The sequence below is a fragment of the Oryctolagus cuniculus genome, chromosome 11 (assembly GCF_964237555.1).
Source record: "Oryctolagus cuniculus chromosome 11, mOryCun1.1, whole genome shotgun sequence".
Lineage (NCBI taxonomy): Eukaryota > Metazoa > Chordata > Mammalia > Lagomorpha > Leporidae > Oryctolagus > Oryctolagus cuniculus.
Window position 1 is genome coordinate 20,902,876 of NC_091442.1, and position 17,434 is coordinate 20,920,309.

At 48.9% G+C, this 17,434-nt stretch overlaps 1 protein-coding gene across 1 annotated transcript in view; it reads right to left on the bottom strand.

The window, feature by feature from the left end:
* CTNNBL1 (catenin beta like 1) overlaps positions 1 to 17,434 on the bottom strand; it is a 170,546-nt gene that overhangs the window by 109,865 nt on the left and 43,247 nt on the right. The window contains exons 3-4 of the mRNA XM_070051853.1: positions 15,782 to 15,888; positions 2,945 to 3,084 (exon numbers count right to left, since the gene is read on the bottom strand). Coding sequence (XP_069907954.1) covers positions 2,945 to 3,084; positions 15,782 to 15,888 — 247 coding nt within the window. The remainder of the gene's footprint in view (positions 1 to 2,944; positions 3,085 to 15,781; positions 15,889 to 17,434) is intronic.

A 17,434-nucleotide genomic window follows, 5' to 3' on the forward strand; every position in this document is an offset into this window, starting at 1 on the left:
GCTGGGCACAAGCTGTTTTCTCACATCCTCTGCCTCTTAAGGTTACAAAAAAAAAAAAAAAAAAAAACAGCCTATGATCCAATTAAAATCCCCATAGTCTATGTTTTCTCAGAAAAGGACAAAGCAAAGATGACCTGTGCTTGCTGGGAACATAACCAGCCATGTACGGTCTTGGATGATAAATGAAGAGTTAAAAAAAGATGAAAAATTTAAGACAAGACTGCCGTGAAATTGTTTATTCATGGTAAGGTGTTTTGGGCAGTTACAGCTGTACAACAGTAAATTGTTAACAACCGTTTCCTGAAGAAAAAATTTCCATTATAGATCACAGATAAGACAAGACGCCAAGCGCAGCGCGGCGGGAGATCAGGGTTCCAGCCGAGAGTGGCTACGTCAGGTGCGAGTCCCCTTGCCTGCAGTCATTTTCAAGAAAAATGGTATTTTGAGGAAGATGACATTTACCCTAATTGCTGCATCTAATTAAAATTAAGGTAATTAAGAAAATTTCGAATGCACTTTAAATGTGATGTAGGGCGTAATTAAAAATCAGATTTTAAAAAATATCACCAGGGCAGCAGGGTGAAGGTCGGCACACAAGTGGGGGAGAAAACAGTTCAGCTCTGGGCAAACAGGAGGGAGGCAGCAGTCTGTCAGAGGGATTATGGGGGACAGGCTTTTTCCTTTTGTTAAAGAGCAGAACTTTACAAGTCGGAACATCTGTGCCCTTGCCTTTGCCACCCGAGCATGCCGGTGTCCAACAGTGCTTCGTGTGTCAGTCTCCTCCCCTCCCGAGGAGCCGGCCTGGAGAAACCAGCACAATGTCAGTGTCTCGGGAAAGCTGCTGCTAGTACTTGGAGTTGAAAAAATAAGAATGAGACTCGAGTTTCTGGAAACAAAATGGGTAATCACTGTATGAATGCCAGCCTGAAGAGTGACCACGAGTGACCATGACTCTGCAGCTCTGTCAGAAGACTTGAGGGGCAGCAGCAGGACAAAGGACTGGAAACCAGGGACCTGCAGTGCCAGCCTCAACCTCAACATGTAGTTGAGCCACACCTGCTCTCAGACTTGTCACCAAATATGCAAGGCTCCAGGCTAGGTTATCACTAGCATCTCATTGACTTCTGTGGGTCAATGGAAACGTGCAGTTCCAAGGAGAACTCCGAGTCACTCAATCTGTGAGAGCCACTCAAGACCTCGAACAAGGAGAGCCTGAAGGCAAGTCCCTGCTACAGACACAACATTTCTATCTCGCCCCCAAATCTGCCACGCTGAAGCCGAAGCCCCACGTAACAGCAGTTAGAGGGGAGGCCTGCAGGAAGGGAATAGGAAGGCAAAGCCCCGCGAAGGGGATTGGTGCCCTTAGAGAGCAGCCCCGGCCCCCTCCTTCCGTCCGTTCACCACGTGAGGACACAAGGAAAACACGGCCGTCTCCGAAGCAGGAAAGGCCCTCACCAGACACTGAAACTGCCGGCGTCCTGACCTTGGACCTTGGACTTCCAGCTTCCAGACAAGGAGAGGAAGCTGCTGCTCGTCAGCCTCCCACTTACACAGCTTTGCTACAGCAGCCCACTTGCGGTCACTCAGCGATACTGTGTGGGCACCCAGGTCAGTGCGTGGTTCTTCAGGGCCTAGCACCGTACACGATGCATCAGAAGCGCCCAAAGCATGCGAGCTGAACAAGTTCAGACCCACCTCACCCAGAAACAAGCTACCCAGCCAGGGCTCTCACACAACCCAGAACCCCACGGCGAACCCCGGCACACACAGGCCTCAGCCTGGACACAGGCAGCGCGGTTGTCTGTTCCACCTACCGTCCCACGAAGCGTCAGAAATGCCGTAAGATTGCCCTTCAAAAAGACTGCAGTAGAGTTACGCCCTGATTTATTTCCGTGAGAATTATCAGGCAGGAAGAACCTAGTCAGACATGCTCTCAGGAGAGAGATTAGCAGCAAGATGAAAATACCATGGAGCAGCAGCAGTCTCCCCACGAGTATCACTCAGGCAGGCGACGACGTTCGTCTCCTACCTCCCGAGAGCTGGGTTCCAACAGAACAACTAGCGGAAGAGAATGTGGTTAACGAATGTAACACTGGCCACAGGCACATCAGAAACCTTTCACATGAAAGGCACTGCACGCGTGGAAGTGGAGACAAAGTAGAAAATGGCTTTGGAAGTCATGATCCAGAGTCAGTTACGGGGAACACTGGCTAAGTGCCTACTACGTACCAGGGACTGCGCTCAGCACTTACACCACTCCTTTGATCTTCTCAACAGCCCTGAGAGGCAGAAGTCATTAACTCTACTTTAGCAGGTGAGAACACTAAGACACGGAGGGTCCCCCCCCCCCACCCCACGTTTTATTCAAGAAATGAACCTAGGAGGTCAAACCCAGATCACCTGTTTAGGTCCATCGATCTTTCAACAGATATTTAAACACTGTATATTGCACACTAGTCTTTTGTAAGGACCTGAGAATACGGCCGTGGATAAAACAAACTCCCCCATCCTCCCGGACATGCCAATGTGTGCAGTCTACCACGGTTCACTGCCTCCTCCGGCCCGCCTCCGCCAGGCCATCTGTTAGCAGAACGATGTCGACAACTACAAATTCCAATCTGCATGGCCTTGCCTCTGTAAAGGCCTCCTGATGCAGAAGCTGAAAATTAATGCTGCTAACGTATGAACAGATACATCAAGATAAATTCAAGTACTATTAAGAGCAAATAGGACAATTAAGGATTGCCCAAGATCTGTTAAAAGATAAAAACCTGATTTTCGAATGAGCAAGGAGCAGAGTGCATTTCAAGATGGGAGATAATTAGAATGGAAATAGAAGAGCGGACGTGACAGCACACATCAGCAGGGGCAGACAGGAGAGGAGAGGAAACAGCGCTTTCCCACCACGTCAGCCTCCGCGGGGCCGACGGCTCTGAAAGGATATCTGTATTATCGTGTCCCAGCAGCCCCAGAAGTGACTGCACGGCGTTCAGCTCCACCAGAAGGTGGTACAGGTCTGGCATGGTGGCCACCACGTGCATCTCCTGAATGATATCATTTAGGTCCAGCTCAGATTCCATGAACCTAGGAGGGAAAAAAAGGGGGCTGGATCAGCACAGAGGAGCAAACAGCAACATGATCCAGACAAAGAGAAAATCTGTCAAAGCATCCACGCCAGACCAACCAAGAAGTACACTCATCCAAACATCATCCTGTCACAGCATTTCCTTGGGAAATCGATTTCTTCATTACAAAAATCAATCCTGGATTCAGATCTCATTACTGAGTTCCCCTTATTTTTGCAGTCACAAGCTGCCTTTCAGAGGCTCCCAAAGCATTTTTGTGGCATTAAGTGATCTGCCCACCGGTCCTATGGATTAGCTACCTGACCCCTCGATGTGGCAATTCACTCAGCTGCCCTGACCATGGTTATCCCACTAATCCAAAAACGGTTTCTCTTACTCCCCACTTCAGATCAATGCCCAATCATTCCCCTCACCCATAGGAAGACAGTGAGATTCTGCAGCTATTCCAAACTGCCCTGCCCTTCGCAAAACTCCTCCCAGGAGCTGAGTAACGGGCCAGAGTTGCCAGAGTCCAGCAGACCGAGCCTCTGATATCCGTAATCGCCATCATGCCTCACGTGCCCTTTCTACCCCGGAGCCTTTCAGCAAAGCCACGCCTGCACTAAGCACACAGCTACCTTGCACTGACCACATGCCTGCCCCCACTCAGCCATGAAGCCTTGGACGGACAGGACAAGAAGGTCTACCTGAGAAGAGGAGCTAAGCCATGACCTGGGAGAAACAGGTCATGAGAAACCTGGTCAAACAGAAGCCGGAGCCAGACAGCCCGGGTGTGAACCTGGCTCAGCCTCTTAGCCCCTCTATGCTCAGTTCCTTCATCTATGAATGGAGACGATAAAGTCACCTCACAGAGCTACTGTAGAGGTTAAATGATGAACACAGGAAGCGTGGCTGGAACAGCGGCTACCGTGGAAAGCACTGTATCCAGGTCCGGGCTCTCACTATTAGAGCACTGACTACACTGTGACGAGTGCATCTAACTTTTCCTTTGGAAGACGGGAACCGGATCTTTGGTCTCACACCCACAGATGCTTTCTTAACTGAACCAGGGCCACAAATCCTCGCAGCGTAAGCAGGGACTCTTGAAGTCCCACAGGATCCTCAATGGCCAGAGGCTGAGGGCTGGGATGGGCATCACCACTCCAAGGAATCTGGACCCCGTAAGAACACAAGCCAGGGCCGGCGCCACGGCTCACTAGGCTAATCCTCCGCCTTGCAGCGCCGGCACACCGGGTCTAGTCCCGGTCGGGGCGCCGGATTCTGTCCCGGTTGCCCCTCTTCCAGGCCAGCTCTCTGCTGTGGCCAGGGAGTGCAGTGGAGGATGGCCCAAGTGCTTGGGCCCTGCACCCCATGGGAGACCAGGAGAAGTACCTGGCTCCTGCCATCGGATCAGCACGGTGCACCGGCCACGGCAGCCATTGGAGGGTGAACCAACAGCAAAGGAAGACCTTTCTCTCTCTCTCTCTCTGTCTACTCTGCCTGTCAAAAAAACAAAAACAAAAACAAAAACAACAAAAAAAAAACCACAAGCTACATGCTGTTAATCCTTTAAGGACTGCCCCTTTCTTAGGCGATATTCCTTACTGTTGGTTTTCCCCACTCCTATTTTTAGTAACATTTACCTATTTTTCTCTGATCATAGAACACTAGTTTTTTTTGTAGAAAACTGGGAAAAGATAAGCCCTCAAAGAAGTAAACAGAATCCTATTAACCAGAAAGGGTTCAGTTTTCTCAACTTACAGACTTTCTCCCCACCATCCAGCAAAAGTCAGCCTATGTGGCATGTAGTTCTATATTCAACTTTATCACTGTCGTTAACACAGGCTAAACACTTCCTGTATCATTAATCATTCTTCCACCACAGAAAGCCAACACCTGACACACACAGTCGCTCTCTCCTCCCTCAACACAGTACTCTTCCCTGCTGAGCTCAGACATGCCTTCAGAATCCTTGTCAACACTCTTTCAAGAGTCTACCAGTCACATGGCATGCATGGGAGTTTAAGTTTATCTGAAATTCTTGTTTTAAATAAAAAGTTTTAGGCCGGCGCCGCGGCTCACCAGGCTAATCCTCCACCTGCAGCGCCGGCACCCTGGGTTCTAGTCCCAGTTGGGCGCCGGTTCTGTCCTGGTTGCTCCTCTTCCAGTCCAGCTCTCTGCTGTGGCCAGGGAGTGCAGTGGAGGATGGCCCAAGTGCTTGGGCCCTGCACCCCATGGGAGACCAGGAGAAGCACCTGGCTCCTAGCTTCAGATCTGCACAGCGCACCAGCCTTGGTGGCCATTTTGGGGGGTGAACCAACGGAAGGGAGACCTTTCTCTCTGTCTATCTCTCTCTCTTACTAACTCTGCCCATCAAAAAAAATAAAAATAAAAAATTAAAAAATTAAAAAATAAAAAAAGTTTTAAATAGTCACATAGTGTTCCATTGTGTAGCTGTTATCATAATTTATTTAAACATTCTCCTTTGTCAGATATTCAGATGGTCCTAATTTCACCCCTGTAACAAATGACACTTAGAGGAATGCATTCATAATTAAGCATTAGGATAAATTCCCAGGAAGGAAAGTGCCAAGTCAAAGCCACATATGCTGCCAGAAAGGTACCAATAGTGTATGGCTTCCCTATCCTCTTCACAAACAGTATTAACTATTTAAAATCTCCATTTCCAGTCCAGATGGGAATGAAGATTTTTTCCAAAAAAATTTTTTAAAGATTTATTTATTTTATGAAAGGCAGAGTGAGAGAGCGAAAAGGAGAGACAGGGGAGGGGGAGATCTTTCATCCATGTGTTCACTTCTGAAATGGCTGGGGCTCCAAACTTCATCCTGGTCTCACACGTGTACTCACACAAGCCTCACTAAGTACCTGGGCCACCAGTCGCTGCTTTCCTGAGTGCATTAGCTGGCAGCTGAATCGGAAGCAGAGCAGCAGGGACTTGAACTGGTGCTCCAACATGGTATGCTGGCATGGCAAGCAGTGCTTAACCCACTGCAGCATGTTGGTGGCCTGTATTTTTTTTTTTTTTGAAATTAGCATTATTTCAATGTTTACTATTTATATCTCCGCCCATTTTTACATCAGATTCTTTTTATTTGTTAATTTTAAAATGCTCTCTAAATTGAGAAAATTTGTTGCAAAACAAAGCAGAGACAAGTGTTTGCCCTTTAATTTGCACAATATACTTTTGACGTAAAGGATTTTTTTGTTTTATTTTTTTGACTTAAAGGTTTTTAAAAGTAGTAGTAAAGGAGTAAAGTTTTTGCCTTCATGAACTCTGTTTTACAGGTATCCCGAGCAAGGTCTTTTCTATGTTAAGGTCAAATGTATCTTATGGTTCTTTTGTGTTTTCAGATTTTTTTTTTTTTTGACAGGCAGAGTGGACAGTGAGAGAGAGAGACAGAGAGAAAGGTCTTCCTTTGCCGTTGGTTCACCCTCCAATGGCTGCCGCGGCCAGCACGCTGCAGCCGGCGCACCGCGCCTATCCGAAGGCAGGAGCCAGGTGCTTCTCCTGGTCTCCCATGAGGTGCAGGGCCCAAGGACTTGGGCCATCCTCCACTGCACTCCCTGGCCTAAGCAGAGAGCTGGCCTGGAAGAGGGGAACTGGGACAGAATCCGGTGCTCCAACAGGGACTAGAACCGGGTGTGCCGGCGCCGCAAGGCAGAACATTAGCCTACTGAGCCGCGGCGCCGGCTCTCAGATGTTTTAATAGTTAAATGTTTGGGGGCTGGCGTTGTGGCACAGTGGGTCAAGCTGCCGCCTGCAGAGCCAGTATCCATACAGATGCCAGATCGTGTCACTTCAGAGTAAGTTCCCCACCCCCTGAAGCATGGAAGCCAAGTCAGCGGTGACACAGGAGGGCTGGCATGGAAGCCATCGGACGTTCAGTGATGCAGCAGGTCCACGTCATCTCTGCACTCGGAGGGCTCAGCAGAGCTCCGCAGCTTCTCTGCCTAGCATGGGTATTTTATAAAAACAACTGGATTTCTGAAGAGTAACTTGACAGGAGATTTGTACAGTTCACCTAGAAGAACTGGCAAAGGAGACTGGCCACTACACAGTAATAAATACAATCATGTTGAGTGCAAGGACAAGATTTGGGGATTCGGTGTTAATCGGTGAACGAATGTCAGCTTGGAAAGGCCCCTCCGATGATATCCTGCAGGGCTCTTGCTCACGCCTCTTTACATCAGCTACTTTTCTCTTGTTGTTATTTTTTGGTCAATGACTTGGGTGAAGATAAGTAAAAGGCAAACTTAACAAATGTCACGTAACACAAAGCTTAAAGAGACAGCAAACACAGCAGCTGACAGAATCAGTTCGAAAGCTCCAGGCAATAATAATGTGCCAAATCTAACTGGAGGAACATTAGCTGGGATCCACACAGAAAACGGCACTGAACTAAAAAGTCAAGTACAAATGCATGGGGCGGGCAAGATACACTTTCATGAGAGCACATGCGCACAGGGGCTTGGTGGGTTCAGTCGACTGTAACTACAGTACAAATCAGAACCACGAGATCACTCTCCTCATCTTTGGGCACCTGGCACCTGGCACCCTCCCTGGCCCACCACGGCAACTCAGCAGACATCTGCCGAAAGAAGGGGCAAAGGAAGGAGCGGCCACAGTCGCGCCTGTGGTGTTTGGCTGCTTACAGGAGACGGCACAGAGTCACCATGCTGATCAGATGCCCCTAAACCTCTGTGGCGTCTGTTACGAGCACCGCACTTTAGAGGAGACATGGATACGAACTCAGGGAAATGACCCAGGTTATAAGAAGTCTGTACATTCTCTCTCAAATGTGAATTTTTTGAAATTCTTCCCCATTCTGAGCCGAAATCTTAGAGTCAGAACTGCCAAATAAATGATGGAATGGGTTTCTTTGGAAAGTTAGAGGGTGGTTAGTAAGACATGACATACAAGAAAAAACCCCATAAAGATTAGATGGAAGAATGAGTTGGCCCTCACAATTTCAAATTTGAAGTTTTTCCAAATATGTGGCCTTAGCCCAAAGTCAAAATTATCAGAACAAAGCAAGCAGAGAATCAAACTGTCTGCAGAAACATCACTGAAATACTACCAAGCCCAGTGACTTGTGAGTAACAAGGTATAATAGGCGGGGCCAGCGGTGTGGCATAGCAGGTAAAGCCATCGCCTGCAGTGCTGGCATCCCAAATGGGCACCAGTTTGAGTCCTGGCTGCTCCTCTTCCAATCCAGCTCTCTGCCATGGCCTGGGAAAGCAGTAGAAGATGGCCCAAGTCCTTGGGCCCCTGCACCTGTGTTGGAGACCCAGAAGAAATTCCTGGCTCTTGGCTTCAGACTGGCTTAGCTCCAGCCATTGCAACCATTTCAGGAGTGAACTAGTGGATGGAAGACCTCTCCTCTCTCTCTGTGCCTCTGCCTCTCTGTAACTCTGCCCTTCAAATAAAATAAATAAATCTTAAAAAAAAAAAAAAAAACAAAAAACAGGGGTATAAAGGGAAGTACCTGGTCTTGGGAAAGACACAGCCCTGAGTCATACCCTCAGCCATACTATTCCTAGTTGTGTGACCAGGAACAGGGTCAGCAAGTGCTTACTGGGTACAGATTCAGTACCACCGCTAGGTGCTGAGGGTATAATAGGTAATAAAGTAACTCCAGTTTCTGGCCTCACGGAGCATCTAACCAAGCACAAATACAAACAAGCTACAACATACAATTCAGTACAGGGACACCCAGTACTGCCCAAGAGATGTGTCACTACACACAGCACAGGGTGTCAACCTAATCAAGGAAGACAGAACATTAATTTATCTCTAAACTTCAATGTCCTTATTTTGTAGCTGAATTATGAGGGCTAAAACAGACTGTGTATATATATATAGTGCCAAATAATAGTTGGAAAACCGTAAGTAACCAACAAACACTAGTTTTCTTCTGTTTTCGCTGATAAAGTGCCGCCTACTTTTAAAGCACACAGCACTATTTGCAGAGGGCTGTCTCTGGGGTCAGACATGCCTTGGGCATGAGATGACTCAGAGCTGGTGGCAAGGGTCAGGTGACAGGAAAGCAATAGGGCAACACAGTCAAACAGTAACTCAGGCCGAGATGGGGTCGTCAGTTCCATTGACGTGACCGAGAATATTCTCTGAGCCTGCCTTTGCACGCTTCCTTTGGACCAGCAGGATGATCTCTTGCAACCACAGAGTGAATGTTAGCAAGAGACCAGCAAGGTTCAGAAACACTGGGAAGGTGACGCCATCCAGTGAGTCCTAAATGCAACCACAACACCAGCAATCACTGCTGGGAGCCATGACGCTTCCTCCATCCAAATTCGCAGTTCTTGGGGTGTGGTCCTGGAACGCTGGGATGGGGTGAGGAGGCAGCAGGAGACCACTTCAGGGTTATGTAAGATCAAGGCTATTTCATGGTTGGCGCCGCGGCTCACTTGGCTAGCCCTTCGCCAGCGGTGCCGGCACCCAGGGTTCTAGTCCCGGTTGGGGCACTGGATTCTGTCCTGGTTGCTCCTCTTCCAGTCCAGCTCTCTGCTGTGGCCCGGGAAGGCAGTGGAGGATGGCCCAAGTGCTTGGGTCCCTGTATCCGTATGGGAGACCAGGAGGAAGCACCTGGCTCCTGGCTTCAGCTCGGCACAGCGCGCCGGCCTTAGCAGCCATTTGGTGGGGTGAACCATCGGAAGGAAGACCTTTCTCTCTGTCTCTGTCTCTCTCTCTCTGTCTAACTCTGTCAAAAAAAAAATTTTTTTTTCATAACAATTCTCAGACATTATCTGCCTTTTTCACTCCTGTTCTTCTCAGAAGTGGGATTTCCCATAACCTATGATATTACCCTGATGGCACATGAATGTGTACTTGTGAATTTTTTCTTTTTAACTTAAAATAAAAATTTGCTTGTTTAAAGATTTATTTATTTACAAGGCACAGTGAGAAATACTGAGGGAAAGACAGAGATCTTCCACCTGCTAATTCACTCCCAAAACACTGAGACAGTCTGGGCCAGGCCAAAGCCAGGAGCCTGACACTCCAAGCGGGTCTCCCACATGGCCCATCAACTGCTGCCTTCCCAGGCACATTAGCAGAGAGCTGGATCAGAGACAGAGCGGCCAGACTCAAACACAAGCTCTGATATGGGATGCCAGCATTTCAAGCAGCTGCTTAACTCACTGGGCCACAAAGCCCACCCCCACCTGTCTGAGAGGCAAAGACAGAGAAAGTAGCGGGGAGTGAGAAAAGGGGAAGAGAGAGAGATGTCCATCTGCTGGTTCACTCCCCAGATGCCTGCGAGAGCCTGGGAAGGCCCAGGCAGAAGTCAAGGTCAGGAACTCAATCCACGTCTCCCAGGTGGTTGGCAGGTACCCAACTACTTGCTCCATCACCTTCTGCCTCCCAGGGTCTGCAACAGCAGGAAACTGAAATCAGGAGCAGAGCTGGGCCTGAACCCAGCCATTCTGATACAGGGCACGGGCAGCCCAACTGATGTCTTAGTGGCTAAGCCAAATGCCTGCCCCTCGAATGGATATTCTTGTGTTTCTAGAATTTTCTAAGAAAAGCAATTTGGGGTACTCAATAATTTAAGAGTGTGAAGGGATCCTGAGACCAAAAAGCTTGAGAATCACGAAAGAATTCTGCCCCTGCAGAAATACAAAGACCTATTACAGGGCTCACTAGGGAAACAGCACACTCTTCTCAACATGATGCTTGGGAGAAAGGCCACACGGTGCAAAGCCAAGGCTGCACGAGGAGAATTGTCAATTGAATCTGAAATGCAGCCAGATGAAAAGAGGCATTTGGGGCAATGCGATCAAAATGACAATGGCATATATGGGAAAATAAATCTGAATGTTTCTGATCTCAACTGGAAAGTTTCATTCAAACATGCTCTAGCAATTTTCATCTTAATTGCACCTCGCTTGTCTAGAGAATTATGAAAGACATCACACTAGTAAGAATTCAAGAACTCAAGGTTAAAACACAATGTAGCTTCATAACTGCTTTCCGACATGGCGGGGAAAGGTGCTTTATGTATAATTTCAGTGTTCACGTGTTCAGATTCAAAAACTAAAATGGTATACAAAGTTTGTTGGAATGGAAAACACTGTGGATTTTTAAAAAATAAAGTAATACTTTTTTTTTTAAAGATTTACTTATTTATTTGAAAGTCAGAGTTACACAGGGAGAGGAGAGGTCTTCCATTCACTGGCTCACTCCCCAATTGGCCGCAATGGCCAGAGCTGTGCCGAACCAAAGCCAAGAGCCAGGAACTTCTTCCAGGTCTCCCACATGGGTGCAGGGGCCCAGGGACTTGGGCCATCTTCTGCTGCTTTCCCAGGCCATAGCAGAGAGCTGGATCAGAAGTGGAGCAGCCGGAAACTGAACCAGCATCCATGTGGGATACCGGCACTGCAGGCGGTGGCTTTATCCATCACACCACAGTGCCAGCCCCAAGTAACACTTTCTTAAAACTAGTTCATGATGGTGTATACTGGAGCATCTGTGGTACCTGAGGTGTATATGGTGAATATAACCCTCTGCCCTAAAGTGCCAGAAGTAGTCCTACCAAGTAGGTAAAGGCAACGTTGGTATAACAAGAAATACACTGGATTTCTTCAATTCCCATCCCAGTGTTACCAACCCACAGCATGGCTTCCTCATTATGTATCCCCAGGTACCAGGGGATGGGGGTATAAAGCCTGACACGGGCTGTGCAAGAACTCTCATGTTTACTGAGCACAGGAGCCATGGCAGGTACTCTGTGAAGGCACCACGGCAACAAGGCAGGCAAAGCCACCTCTTTTTTTTTTTTTTTTTTTTTTGGACAGGCAGAGTGGACAGTGAGAGAGAGACAGAGAGAAAGGTCTTCCTTTGCCGTTGGTTCACCCCCCAAATGGCCACTACAGCCAGCGCGCTGCGGCCGGCGCTGCACTGATCCGAAGCCAGGAGCCAGGTGCTTCCTCCTGGTCTCCCATGCGGGTGCAGGGCCCAAGCACTTGGGCCATCCTCCACTGCCTTCCTGGGCCACAGCAGAGAGCTGACCTGGAAGAGGGGCAACTGGGACAGAATCCAGCGACCCAACTGGGACTAGAACCCGGGGTGCCGGTGCCGCAGGCAGAGGATTAGCCAAGTGAGCCGCGACGCTGGCCAAAAGCCCATCTCTTAAAGGAACAGAGTCCAATGCAGGAGCCACTGCTCAGAGAAAACAGTTAAACAGCCAAGATGTTCAAGACTGGTCTCGTCCATTGTGAGCAAGAACACAGAGAAGGAGACGCTGCTGGAGGCAGACTGAAGGGCGGGCATTTGGTAGCGCTCTCAAAGTGAAAAACATCTCCATCCACAGTGGGTGTTAGGTGCGGGGGTTAAGTCACCAATTGGGATGGCTGCATTCCATGTCGGAGTCCCCGGGTTTGAGCTCAGCTCCACTCTCAATTCCAGCTGCCTACGGATGCACACCCTGGGAGGCAGCAGGGGGTGGTGCAAGTACGTGGCAGACCAGGAGGGAGTTCCAGGCTCCTTGCTTTGGTCTGGCCCAGCCTGCTTGTTGTAGGTATCTGTGGGGTGAGTCAGTGGATAGAAAATCTCTTTCTCTCTTTATGTGTGTCTCTTTCTGCCTATCAAATTAAATAAATAAAGAAACCTTTTAAAAGTGTTACTATCCTTCAATCTGGGAATTCAACCATAAGTATCCACCCTACAAGCATATGCGGATGACCAATGGACAGGATAGCTCACTGCAGCACTGCTCATAAATTCAGTACGTAAAATAATCAAATGCCCATCAGTAGAAAAATAATGAAATAAATCATGGTATTTCCAAAGACATGCTATGCACCAGTTAGACAAATAATAGATAGGGGCTGCATTGTGGTGTAGCAGGTAAAGCCACCACCTGCAATGACGCTGGCATTCCCTATGGATGACGGTTCGTGTCCCAGATGGTCCACTTCCAGTCCAGCTCCCTGCTAATGGCCTAAGAAATGCAGCAGAGGATGGCCCAGGTATTTGAGCCCCTACTACCCATGTTGGAGACCAGAGCAAGCTCCTGGCACCTGGCTTCAGCCTGGCCCAGGGCTGGCCACTGTGGCCACCTGGCGAGTGAACCAGCAGATGCAAGATTCATATTTTCTCTCTCCCTCTGCCCCTACTCCTTCCTCTTGTAGCTCTGACTTTCAAAATAAATAAATGTTTTAAAAAAGGTGGAAGGCAGCATTGTGGCATAGCAGGAAGAGCCACCACCCGCAATGCCTACATCCCATATGGTCGCCAGTTAGTTTTCAGCTACTCCACTTCTGGACCAGCCCCCTGCTATTGGCCTGAGAAAAGCAGCAGAAGATGGCCCAAGTATTTGGGCTCCTGCCACCCACATGGGAGACCCAGATTCCTGGCCTTGGTCTGGCCTGGCCCTGGCTGTTGCAGCCATTTGGGGAGTGAACCGGCAGATGGAGGATCTCTGTCTCTCATGTTGTAACTCTTTCAAATAAATAAATAAATCTTAAAAAAAAAAAATTTAAACAACATGGAGATCTTTTGGGGAAAAAAGGTAGATATACATGCACTAACATGGAAAGACCTCCTGTTCTATGACCTGAAATATCAAGGGGCAGAAGATACGTAACTTGATTTGCATAGGAAGAAAAGTATTTGCATACTTGTACACCCAAGTATATAAATACACAGCAAATAATCTAAAGGGATATTCCAGATCTGTTCCCAGGGTCACCTCTAGGGAGGAGAAGAGGAACGGAGTCAGTACAGTGAAGAGCTTTCATTTTTCCTTTGACTTGTGCATGGCTGGTGTTTCTTACAATTCATGTATAGCTTGTCTACGTAAACACACAGAGTGTGGTATGACAAGTACCAGCATGGGGTGGAGGTCAGTACAAAACCGGACAGGAGGCCGGCGCCACGGCTCACTAGGCTAATCCTCCACCTTGCAGCACCGGCACACCGGGTTCTAGTCCCGGTCGGGGTGCCGGATTCTGTCCCGTTGCCCCTCTTCCAGGCCAGCTCTCTGCTGTGGCCAGGGAGTGCAGTGGAGGATGGCCCAAGTCCTTGGGCCCTGCACCCCATGGGAGACCAGGAGAAGCACCTGGCTCCTGCCATCGGATTAGCGTGATGCGCCGGCCACAGCACACTGGCCACGGAGGCCATTGGAGGGTGGAACCAACGGCAAAGGAAGACCTTTCTTTCTGTCTCTCTCGCTCACTGTCCACTCTGCCTGTCAAAAATTAAAAAAAAAAAAAAAAAAAAAAAAAAAAAAAAAAAAAAGGACAGGACCCAGGGGCTGGGCAGGCTGAACTCAGACCTAGCTGCACCTGCTGTCAGAAGGCATGACCCTCCATCCAGGAAGTGGGTTCACGCCCTGCAGCTTCCCCATCCACGGTACAGGGAGAGCACAGTGGCCCACACCGGCCTTCCCGCGCAGCCATGAAGGCTCCGTGCCCTCGGACGCGTCTGCTGTTGTTCACGCGCTTCATGCTGCCTAACATGCCTGTCCGGGTTTTTCCCCCCTAACAGAATCAAAATCATTCTTCAAGGCCCCACTCAAACACCAGCCTTTCTGGAACGCCCTCACTTGCCCCCAGCTTGGCTTTTGCTGTCTCATCCCCTTTGCTCCCACAACCCCTTGCTTCTAACTCTTTTAAGGTATATTTTTAATTCCACCTTGCATTTACTGTCAGTCTTCCCAGTCACCTAGAAATCTGAGTGCAAAGATTGTACCACTCAACTCTTAACTCCTAAGGGTCTCAGGCACATTAAGATTCATTAAATCTGTATGTCCAGGAAGGGAGAAAGACAGGGAGAGGAGACAAAGTCACAACATTAACATCTGTATAAACAGGGCAACTCCTTTAGCTAGGATTCAAGAGTGACTGGATATCAGACTCCTCATTACAGCACTCAGACGCGCTGAGGCGCCAGTGCAGGAACGCCTTGCTATCATTCCCTGAGCACCTACTGTGTGCCAGGCACTGGACTTGCCATTATTCTCATTTTGTAGTCACAACAACCCTGTGAGGGAGCTACTCAAGGTCACAAGGGAGTCACACAGGGTCTGACCCCAGAGCTTTCGACACTTGCTCGGCAATAGGGCTGTCACTAGTGGCAGTCGCGGTCTGTCTTCCCAGGGCACTGCGAAGGCAGATGAGGGAAAGAGTTAACACAGCAGCCCTGCTCTTCTGAAGGCTCTGCTTGCAGGGCTGGCAGCTGGGAACTTGGCTTTGGAAATGCTCCCCAAGTGATAGGGCTGTTTTGCCAGCCCAGGGCACTGAACAGCTGCTTTCCTCCTGGGAGTCTGGAAGTCTGGTCGTTGTTCCTGGCACAGAACGCCTACGTCAACATCCTCAGAAAACTCCTGCTTCCGCGGACCAAGCACGGCCTGCAGCTGATGCACGTCAGCGCTGCGGAAAGGAGCCCGGCTGACCCTCGCCGAGGTGCAGCAGCAAACTCAGGAAGCCTGCACACGAACTTCCCCAGACTCCGCCCCCTGCGCCTTTTGCCCTTGTGGATCCCACCATGTACCCGTTCACCGTAATAAACCAAGTCCCGACCACCCCTGACTCGAGTCCTGGGGCTCCTGTTAGTGACTTCCCAGACATGCAGGTCATCCTGGGACACCTGACCTGGATCACAAAGCCAAAGCAAACAACAAAATCAGCAAGCAAACGTCACAGGGGAGAAAGGTACCAGCAGGGCAGAGCCTTACTTCTCCGGATTGTCTGGAAACTTGATTCGCAGCTCTTGGTTTTTGTACGATCTCTTTTCAAACGTGAGGATCATTTTCTTCACTGAGCTTTCATCCAGTGGTTCCTCCTGTACAAAGGCACAAATGTGACAACTTCAGTCCACAGGGATTTCCCATTCACTGTCACCACGTCTTTCCTGTGGCTCCTACACTCCACCTCACTCTGCTGGGGCCCTCTGGGACAACGAACACGCTCCACCTTTCCTACCAGAATGAGAGTTAAGGCCTGCACCAGATGCCTCTGTGTCCCTCTGGGTATCTTCCTAGCTACCAGCGTCTGGAACGGGATTCTGCTTAAGGTGTTAAAGACGCATTCGTTCAACAAATAATTCTTGAGTACGCCATATAGCACAGTGAGCAACAGTATTAGGTTTTTAAAATATTTGCCTTATCCTTTTCCTCTGTTGTACACATAAGCTAGGACTCAGAGGTTCAGAAACACTTGGTCAAAAGCTAAGCCTGAGTCAGTGACAGGCCTTTAATCTTTTTCCACTCCAGGGTCAGCAACCCACTATCCATGAGCCAAATCCAGCCCACTGCCTACTTTTGCACATAGCAAACTAGCTATAGTCTCTGTCTTGCATTTTTTTCTTATACATTATGTGTCTGGACTCCACCAGCTTTGAGGAGGGATTTGGACCGGTACTTGGATCCTGACACAGCATAGAGAATTCAGTAGCTTTACTCAGAAGAAGCACACACAGCTAGCAGATCATACCCAAGTTTCCCACTTCAGTCCCTGGAATACCAAAAGTAAACAGAATGCATTGTTGAAAATTGTGCACCAAAATTTCTGATTTTTTTTTTCTTTTTTCTTTTGAGAAGCTGAGACAGACAGACAGATGGATAAGAGATCCCATCCACGGGCTAACTCTGAAAATGCCCAGAATGGCAGGGCTGGGCCAGGCCAAAGCCAGGAGCCAGGAACACAATCCGGGTCTTCCATGTGGGTGGCAAGGACCCAATGACTTAAGCTATCACTGCTGCCTTCCAGGGTGCATGTTAGCAAAAGCTGGAGCAAGGAGCCAGAGCTGGGTATTGAGCTTTAGGCACTCCAGCAGGGGCTACGAGCTTCTCCGACACTAGGTCACATGCCCCCTCGGCCTGCGATTCACTCCGGCTGACTTCCGGCTCAAGGGCAGTGGGCAGGTGCTGCCATGCACCTCCCTCTCTCACACTCTCCCCACTCCCAGCCTCACAGCTCTGTGGACACAGACAATTCACTCCTGAAGGCAAGAAACTGCTACAAAGAAAACTTGAACTAGATCCTTCCAGAAAGCACAGAATCAGCCCACAATTTTCTAAGTACTCAAAAATGTTAGTTATTACTTGATTATTAATTCAATTTTCATTTACTGGATTCTAAGTGGGGAAGACCTATAAATTCGTTTGGGGTACAACATATTTGTGTCAGCAACTCCTGGATCCTGAGGGACTCTGTTGGGCCTGCACCCTCCCCAGGGTCTGCAGCAGAGAGAGAAGTCCCCGAGGTCAGTGTCCTTCCTCAGTCGGGACCCAGGCCTCAGCTTCGCTACTTGTTGGCGATGTTACTTTGCCAAATATCTTCCTCAAACCCTCACCAGGTCCAGCTGATTCCAAGACATTAAGTCTTTC